The 10,441-nt window shown below is 33.9% G+C and overlaps 1 protein-coding gene across 1 annotated transcript; it reads right to left on the reverse strand.

Annotated features, from left to right (window-relative positions):
• Positions 1–6,689: 6,689 nt before the first annotated feature.
• Positions 6,690–10,140, reverse strand: LOC106780493 (zinc finger protein JACKDAW). The gene is made up of 3 exons (XM_014668788.2): positions 9,059–10,140; positions 8,537–8,933; positions 6,690–8,309 (listed from the first exon to the last, which is right to left on the reverse strand). The coding sequence occupies exons 1-3, from the start codon at positions 9,189–9,191 to the stop codon at positions 7,271–7,273; spliced, it is 1,569 nt and encodes a 522-aa protein (XP_014524274.1). The 5' UTR covers positions 9,192–10,140; the 3' UTR covers positions 6,690–7,270.
• Positions 10,141–10,441: the final 301 nt, after the last annotated feature.

A 10,441-nucleotide genomic window follows, 5' to 3' on the forward strand; every position in this document is an offset into this window, starting at 1 on the left:
TTGACTTAATTCTTGAACCGCAAAATTGGTCATTGAGAGACGACCTAGGAGTCATTTCCTAGCTATACTACATTTCTAATTGCACATTAAATTTGTGTGGATTGCGACAGCCCATCAGTAAGTCCGTGAGTTATGGCGCTAAGGGCCCCAAAAAGGGCACTCAAGCGTCTTGCGATTCTCCTTTCTGATGCTTTTCCAGCTCTTCCTGAGTTCCAACTCCTTGCTACTTCAACTCTTCTTCCAAATCATCTCAAGTCCTGTTAAAAACAAGAGAATCTAGCATAAAATCATTAATTTCACCTTCAACTCTCTTATTCACACAACTTAAGAAAAATCATCATTTCAAGCAAGTTTCTAAGTCAAAAAGAGTGTTTTTCATATCAATATTAAGTATCAAATAACGGTTTATTCACTTGTTATCATAGGTCTCCTTCTGCATTCACCATGTGAAGAACTCTTAACCCTATAGGTTGATGCACAACGTGTTCTTTCCATATCTATAAAGAAAAAATTCATATAATATTAAAACACCAAATACAAATAAAAATATAAAAACACCAAAAAAAACATATACCAGATTTTGAAATCCAGTTAAGGACTTCACCAGATCTCAAATCTAATTCTAAATCTGGTTCACAATCTAAATTTGATAAAACTTTAATTAATTTTCAAAACTCGGTGAAAACTTTCGACCAAATCCACATAGATCTTTCATTTCTACGTCCATATATAGTATAAAATAATTTTAAATTGAAATATAAACCAATATAACTAAAGGAAAAGGAATGTGTCATGTGTGTAGGGATGGCAACAGGTCGAGTCGGGTACGGATAGAGTCTACCCCCAATCCGACCCGCTGGATAAAACTGTACCCGAAACCCGACCCTTTACCCTCTAGATATCTGCCTAAAAAAAATCCGCGAATTTTTTTTAACCTGCGGATATCTGTTGGATATCCATTTTCAACCCGCGGATATTATAAAAAATATTATTTTTTAAGTTTTTAAGTGAAATCCAAATTTAATTTAAAAAAAATACAAATAATATTTAAAATATATATTCAAATAAAGTCAATGGATAAGTAAATAAAAGTTAAAACATAAATTCAAATTAATACAAATTAATAGTACAACATATATCCAAATACAAGTAATTTTAAAAATAATTGTTCTAAAAATAAATTTCAAGATTTATGTTTCTTCTCTCATATCTTCATTTTAACCACTTAATTCCTGAAACAAATAAATACAAATAAAGTCATCAATCCTGCATAGCTATCTGATCCCCCAATTATGTAAAAAAAAAACTAAAGATTCATCACAAACAATTCAAAATAATATATGTCTTTATTTATAATAACCATTCAATAATAAAAGTTATCAAACTACTAATGTCTGGCTGTTCAAGTAAGTACGACTAAATCTTGATTAGGAAGGAACTATTCAGCCAATAAGTGAGATAAAACCACATGTACGGTGGCAAAAAAAATTTAAATCATGCATGAAACCAAGTATGGCAGAATTGATAGGTTGTGAAAACAAATTTAAGACCAATTCTGCCTTCCTTGAATGCTAATGTAGCACATGTCAGTGCAATGCTTGAAACAAATCTAAAATGATAACTCTGAATGGAATATGCAAACTAATTAGTCTAAATTTATGTAGAACCAAAAATCACAGTTGGAAACAATGTTAGGCAGATTGACAGCACCTGATCCAAGTGTTGAAACAAGATTTTAAAAGTTGATGTTGTCTGCTATATTAGTGCACTTCTACAACGCAAATGTAAAACTAATCTGAATGCAGATGATGTGCAGATGCAATGATTCAAACCTACAATATTAAGATAATACTGGAGATGTATGAATGCAGATGCAACTTTTATTAAACTGTTTGATTGAATGCCTCTATGAACCTAAAATACTATTTATGCAGATGCAATGTTGTGAACAAGTTTGGAATGATGAGAAGATATGAAAAGTGTAAATTGATCAGGAACAATATATGCAAAACTCAAAATCACACTTTGAAACCAATGTTAAAACCATAAGTGTGGCAACACTTAGGTAAGAAAATGTGAATGCATTGTTTATGCAGTAGGATGACTTAAATGGTATGCCAATGATGCAACCAACTCAATGCAACGTGAATTGATCCTAAAAAACAGTTAATTGAACTAAAAGATTAGTGAAATGAAAAATCCCCTATTGGGTAAAATGCTAAAACAGAACCAATGAACTGGATTGTTAAATTATATGATGCAGAAACTATAATTCCTAATGAATGCTCAAATGGCAAATGTAAAGATTTAATTATTGGGCAATGTAAATAATTGGTAGTGAGAAACATGATTGAAGTTAGAGAACGAAAGAAACTGGAAATTGTAGTTGTTAGGCAAGACAAGATGGAACCAAACATAGATATAAGGCCAACAGTTAAACAAATTTAAAAGATATACCAGGATCAATCAGTTTCCATCCCTTATATCGAAAACCCTATTTCAGTTATAAGGTGACTTTCAATTCTGCTTCTGCCCTATATTTAGGTCCTAGAAACGGAGGAGGAAGGTATGTGCATGTAGATTTTCTAAAAGCAATAACAAAACTCACATGCAAAAAGAAATTAAAGAAAACAAAAGACAAAAACAAATTACAAAAAACGAAAAGAGGTAGTTGGAAGAAATACCGTTCTTGGTTGCCAAAGTGCGACTCTGACATTGAACAATGGTACAATATGCGCATATGGTGGCTGGGGATGGTGGCACAAATGTTAGCACGAGCAGAGAGGGGGTTGTTTGTTGCACAGATGAAAGAGGAAAGGGGCAGATAAAAACCTAGCTTAAACATAACATAAGGATAAAAATGTATTTTCAACTTTTTTAGCGGGTAATGGGTATCCGTGGGTCAGATAGTGTAGTATCTGAACCCGACCCCGACCCGATTATAAGTGGATATTAAAATATCCGTTATCCGCAATCTGTGAATAGTAAATATCCACAACCTGTGAATAGTAAATATCTGCAGGTACCAACTATCTATTGCGGATTTTATCTGCAGATTTCTACGAGCGCGGATTTTTGATTTTTTTGCAATCCTTACACGTGTGTGTAGGGAATGAAGAAGGAAGGTTGATTGATGAAGTGACGAAAATCTTTTTATGAAATCTGAGAGGTGCAGGGGTGGAGAGGAAATGGGAGGTGTGGTGCTAGGGTTTCAAGAAATAAAGATGAGTAAATGTAGATGGGTGACTGGACGGGGTTAATTATAAGAGGTAGAAAAAAAAGTTAAAAAACTTTTTTTTATCAAGGATACTTTTAGCATTAATTTAAAATTTGGAGGTGCAGAAAAAATGATTTGGAGGTGCAGGGATAAGTTTCCTTAGTTAAATTTAGATTATAATTGATGCAAGCCCAATACATTTAAGAACACTTGATATAATTCGGCCAATGGAAAGCATGGTTTTCGCAATTACCTTTTGCATCTCATGGTTTGTTGCACTTTCATGGGATATTGGAAAGGTTTAAAATCTTCCTGCTTTATATTTTTGGACTATATAATTCAAAACCCTATTCTGAATTACACTACTAGGATTTCATTTCTAGATCTAAAAATATATTTTAAATTATATGATCTAGAATATAATTTTAGAGTTTTAAATGTTAAAATTTGGAAATATATTTCAAATTATTAAATTTCTTAATTTAAAAATATATTTCGAATTATATGATTATTTCAAATGCATTTTTATATTTTTAGATTGTATAATTTAAAATGTATTTTTGGATTATGTAATTTATGCTATATTTTTAAGTTACATATGTAGTCAAGAATACTTTCATATTACATAATAAAAAAAATACATTTTAAAACTTTGTAATTTAAAAATATATTTCAAATTATATAATTCAAAACGAATTTTTAGATTAGGTAATATGAAAATATATTATAGATTTTACAATCTAAAATACATTTTTAAACTACATAATTCATAAACACATTTTAAATTATATAATCTAGGTTTTAAATTGTATGAGTCAGAATATATTTTAACTTGTATAATTTACAATACGTTTTTAAATTATATTATTCAAAATACATTTTAAATTTTGGATTGTAAAATCGAAAATAAATTTTTAGATTATTCAATTAAAAATGTTTTTTAACCTATAAATAATACGGAGTTTTGTGACATATGTAGAGATATAGGAAGGAGATATGAAGTTAGGCATTATTTTTGTTTGTGGGAAAGTGTTGTTGAATAAAGGCATAGCATAAAGGGAATTGGGCCAATTTTGATGTTCAAGTTTTAGTTAGAGTAAAGAAAGCATTGGTATTGACCAAGCATTTTGAAAAGCAAAGCATAGAGAATAGAAAGTGATATATTGTAAGGTGTAGAATATAAAGTCAATAGAAAAGAAAGCATGATTGTTAGGAAACAAAGTTGCTAAAAACTTGAAAGAGAAAAAGATTGCTAGGGCCGAGTGAAGTCTCAAAAAGCTTGCGATGACAAATACCAATAAAAAGTGCAAATCTTTTATTTAAGCTCTTCATCTCTCTCTTTTTGTCTATTTTTTCAACAACGGCTACCTAGGCCTACACTCATTCTATATTAACACCACCAATTACCCATTGGACAATATTTACCCAATACTCATTTTTTTTAAAATATCAAAATTAATGTTTGTCAATGTATTTTAAAAACACAACAGAAAAATTCAGTAAAAGATCGATTTTTTATTTTATTTCATGAGTCACTTGACAACCCACTTTTCAAGATAAAACACTAATTTAAAAAGTAATTTTTTGTATTAAAAAAAAATTAAAAGGGGTGTCAAATGTAAAAATATTTTATATATCAAAAGATTAAAATATTAATGGGCATATTTCCCTGATGTTTTTAAGTGTATCTCTAACTAAAGTTACCTTTTTAAAAATTAAATTATTTGCAAAAGGAGGGGTACATCAATCATGCATGCAATCTCTTCATCTACCAAAAAAATTCTGAGGACCCATATCCCTAAAGAAATAGTCCCGATAAATAGTTTCCTAGGTTTTCTTTTATTTTCAAAGATTAAGGTCAAGTTTAAAAAACAAAAAGCTACTTACTGTTACTTTTACAGTAGCCACAAAAACAAAATGGCTAGGGATAGACTTAGTACACTGCCTTTAAATACCACTTCAGTTTTGGAAGGTTTTAAGCTGTACTTTGAAATTTTTTTAGCTTCATAAATGAATGTAAATACCAATAAATGTGTCTTTAGAATTTGGGTTTTCTTTCTGTTCTAACTTGTAACTAGGGAGAGACAGATCACATCAAACTTAGCTCAATCTGTCTTTGTAAAATATAACAATTTATAGGAATCCATTTTGCTCCTACCAATATAGGAATATTATAAGTATGGTGTATTTAAAAATGCTTTTGGTTACATTTTACTATTCCTAAACACACATATATACATACATATATGTAAATTTAAGAAATTTTAATAGTTTTCTTCTTGCTTTTATTTTTAAATAGAATACAATTAAGAAATATATAAAAATTAGATATTTATGAACATATTTGATGGAAGGTTTAATACTATTTTAGTGTTAATATTTGTCTGAATTAGTCAATACAATTTTCTTTTCTTTTATTTTTTTTTACTTATGTTAAAAAAATTAATGTAGTTTACTTATGTTAAATTGATACCGATACTTTCAGAGAATGACAACATCATAGTGCAAATGATACTTAACAATGAAGAGTTGGTATTACATTATATAACTCAACCATGTTGAATAATAACATAGGCCATGCACATTGTCATGTTGTAATTTATATATATACATTGTCACTTTATTATATTCTAAACAACATTAAATTAATGTTAAAAAAATCATATAAACTCTTTTTAATAAATATGAAGATTACTTTACAAAATTTAAGGAACCAAATTATCGACAAATATTAATCAGAACTAATGTTAAACTAGATGTAAAATCAAACGGAGATAATTTAATCCATGATGAAAAATCATCCCACTTTTTGTTTTCTTTTTTCCTTTCCTTTTTATTTAAGCATGTAAATTCATCCATGTCCCTTTCCTTTGTGATATAAAATCATAATATACTTCAACAGAGAAAGTTCGAAGTGATTAATGAGATAAAAATGCACTCATCGCATGCATTCTTAGATAAATTTTCTAAGTCTCGTATCCTATTCAATATTATTAATAGGTGTTGCTAGCCCTTTTGTAAATGAAAATGAGTCATCCTTTAATTGTTGGAATGATTTTAAAATGAGAAATCCAACTCAAGAAAAGATAGCAATCTAGTAAAACAAAATGCATCTCATTACATTGTATTTGGTTTGGTCTTTTCTTTTCTAAAAAGTTATAAGGAATAATAAAGAATTAGAGTTGTCGAATTTGAAAACATTTGTAAAGCATTGTAATAGAGTGATTAAAATGGAAGACAGTATTTTGTTTGGAGCAATTAAGAATGGAGAGAATTGGGGACAGAGACAAGAGAATTTATTACTCCGTTAGTGATGCCGGAATGTGTAATACAACACAAAACATTATGGTTCAGTTAAAGCATGAAAAATTCTTGGTTTTGCACAAACCAAGGTTGCATCGTTTTCGGACACAGATCCAAATTGGAAGCAGTCAAGGACCTACTTTACAGTTACTGTACAGCAACGACGATCTGTCAAGCAATGAAATGTCAATCCATATATATTCCACATACACATTGCTCGTCAAACAACTTTGACCATTCATCTTTCATTCTAATCACCACCACTTAACCACACCAAAGCAATTTTCACTGTTTTCCACTTCACTTTGTCATAGTTATCAGGGTCTACCAAAAAGCTACTCTGCCACCTAGATTCTCGCTACGTAACAAGTACTGTCTTGGCTGCACTTCATATCTACCAAAACCTTTCTCATCACTCATCACATGACACTCAATTATTTTTTCTTATTCTTCTATTTTGCAATTAACATATATAAACACTGCTAAGAATTTCTTTCATTATTTTATGCCTCCCTTCGTTTCTCTCAAGGAAGAGAAGCCAAAAACGATAACATGGTTAAGACACAAGATAAAACAACAATATAACAATAGGGAGAACATGCATGATTCGTGGCATTTGATATTCTCTTTTCGTTCAACAAGTGGGTCCCCACACACTACAACACGATAGTGGTACCCCAAAAGCTCAACCAACCTCCCATCAAACCTTCAGGTTTGATGTTCTCTCACAGCCTCAGAAACCAGACCACTTCATCGGTTGCCTGTGAAATGGCTCAACCCCATAGGCGACCCCATGGAAGCAAACTTTGCCAGTTCTTGGGGTAGGAACTGTGGTCCACCACCACCACCTCCTCCTCCTCCTCCGCTGACTCCGAGAAAATCCCTTGTCAAATTGTGCTCCACGGCGCTTGAACGAAGCTTTAACTTCACAGGCTCACTTTGCAGCTGTGCATTGGTTTGCATCACGAGTTGGTCAAAACCGTTTGGTGAATGCGTCATTGAGGTGAAATCGGTTGCAGGAGTGGTATTACTTCCCAGCATCATGGCTGCAGCGCCGTTGTTGTTATTATTGAGACTGGTAGTTTGCGAGGAAGGTGAACCGAAACTACCACTGAAAATGGAAGGGTTGGTGCTTCTGGTGGAACCCATCTGCGCTGCTTTCTGAAGAAGCGCAGTGGCTGACATAGGTGAAGCAGGCTTTGAATTCTTGTTTGGACCCTCTGAGTTATAAATAGACGCCAAGTCCACTACAGTTCCACCTGCTTCTCCTCTTTTACCAATAGGAAGTGACGACAGAGAAAGATTTGCACTGGTAGAATTAGAACCCGCAGGCACTCCAAAATTAGACACCATCGATGTAGAACCCATCAAAGCATTAGCCTGAGCCATTTGCACAATATCAGGCAAACCTGAAGAAGAGCATGACGACATGTAATTGGGTCCCACATCGGTACCATTATTGTTGCCGTTAACATTACTGTTATTATTATTCAACTGGGGATTCCCCTGGTTCAACCACAGCGACAAGCTAGGCCTTGGTTGTTCCATCCCATTAAAATCCAAGCGAAAACCATGTGGACCGAATTGTGGAATGCCAGAAACATTTTGAATACTTTGTGCTGCTGCTGCTGCAATTAGTCCATGCCCTCCCAAACCAGCCTGCGAGTTCATCACATTACCACCCTCTTCGCTCTTGAAATTTAGATTTGTTGAGGTGACTGAGGTGAGTCTCGCACTCTCTTCTGCCAAGGCATCGCAAAATGCTCTGTGGGTAATGAAGCTGTCCTTTCTGTTCAAAATCCAACGGAACCTCCATTAACTACCTCGTCTTAACATCCTCCAAAATATACATGAATTTAGGAAGCATTAAATTTGAAACTCCGCGACCAATGATAAAACATCGGACTTGTTACATAAATATAGTACTGCATAATCATAAGCACGCATTTATTTCATTTAGACACATTTACAATTGCAACAGAAACATATGTATATGTATATATATAATTAAATCACCTGGAGAAGAGGGTGCCACAGTCGCATTTGTATTCTCTAGTGCCGCAGGTTTTGGTGTGGGCTTTCCAATCTGATTGGACTGCGTATTTCTTGGAGCATTTTTCACACTTCCACTTCTTCTCGCCGTGCTTTCTGCTGAAGTGCTTTTTGATGCCAGTGAGGTCGCCGAGTGCTCTTGCAGGGTCGTGGTGGACGCAGGATTGTTCGGGGCAGATATAAACCTTCTTCCTTACCTCTTTGTTGGACCTTTGTCGTAGCTTCCATGGAAGGTTGTGACCCCTTCGGTGAAGCTGAAGGTTTTGGTCTCTCTGGAACCCTTTGTTGCATATTTCGCATATGAATCGGTTGGTCGCCATGAGGGTCTTGGGCGACAGAGCAATGACCTCGGCATCTGGATCTGTATCATGAAAAATTTTGAAGAAAAAAAATGAGCTAACAATATAAAAATTTATGAAGGCGTTATTTGAAGTGGTTTAATTAATGAAGGAGGATGAAGATGAAGATGAAGTTGACGGTGAAGACCTGGTGTTCCTGGAAGATTTCTCTTCTTCTTGGGAGGGGGGTTAGGTTTAGGGTTAGGGTTTGTGTTTTGCCCTTGAGTGAAGCCTCCTATGGAAGTGGATAGGGAAAAGGGGTCACCGGGCATCATTTGCATATTAGAAAAATGGGAAAATGGGGATTTGGGCTGTAATGGAATGGGTGGCTAAGCAGTGAGCAGAAGGAAACAGCCAAGTTTCAAAGGTTTCAGACAGTACAAAGAAGAAAACAATGGTTTTGGAGTAGCTAAAGCCAAGAAACGAACATAAATTCTTTTGGAGGGTACCCAAATTCTTTAAAGAGAGTGGATGGCTTTATATATATCGTTCTGCCAAAAGACAAGAAAAGGCCATAAACGAAAACTTGAATCAAACCAAAAATATTTAAAGCCTGAAAAAGAAACTATATACTAATGCAAAGCATGAACTTCCAACTGGTGGTGATCTGGTTTCTCGTTTGTTTGATTTCCTTTCTATGAAGATAAAACCAAAAGCCCATATAAACCATAAGATGGTTGTAGATAACACTCCACCTCTATCTTATCTCTCAGTCTCACTCACTTTCTCTCTCTCTCTCTCTTGCTGTCTTTGGTCTTGAGAGTAGTCTATTTCTCATCTTATTTACTTGTATCCTCAAAGACGGTGAGCCATATGTTTAGGTGGGCCACCACAGGGACATTACACACACGCTCTCTCTCTCTCTCTACCTCTCTCTTTCACAGTCACACACAGACACATAAAAACAGACACAAACCACACGCACAATCGTTTTGTGTCTTGTGTTTGAGGGAGGTTTCTTTTGCCTTTTTGCCTAGTAAACCAGAGATTTGAATATGAAGAAGTAGGAGGGGTTGTGTTGTGTGTTTGTAGCGCTATGGCACACATATATGTGAGCACAAACTCCAATTGTTTGTTTGCTTTAAAAGCCGAAAATATATTTTTGAAAAGGCATTCCAAGTAAGTACTACTAGCTTTTCGTTGAAGTGAATAAAATTATACTATATATATATTCTGATGAACATCTCGAGAGGTAAATAGTACAACAACTACAACCACTACTAGTAGCAGTAGACTAATAGATATAGTTGCAAGGGTTGTGTGTTTGACTGCTTGTGTTGTTGTGCTTGCAGTAGTTATAGGAAATCAAGGTTAAAAAAATAATGCTGCGCTTCTTGAGAACCAGCGAGGTGGTCTCAGAAAAAAAGTGTTTTACCTTTATTAGATGCTTTATCAGGTGTGGAATGATTAAGCCATAATTACAGCCCTGAAGACCACTCTTTTTTAGCATGCGAGAGATTAAATCAGATCAGACTTCTTGGGTCAGAGATCCATTCACATTCACATTCCCTCACAGACACTGATGCTGCTG

The sequence above is a fragment of the Vigna radiata genome, unplaced genomic scaffold (assembly GCF_000741045.1).
Source record: "Vigna radiata var. radiata cultivar VC1973A unplaced genomic scaffold, Vradiata_ver6 scaffold_397, whole genome shotgun sequence".
Classification (NCBI taxonomy): domain Eukaryota; kingdom Viridiplantae; phylum Streptophyta; class Magnoliopsida; order Fabales; family Fabaceae; genus Vigna; species Vigna radiata.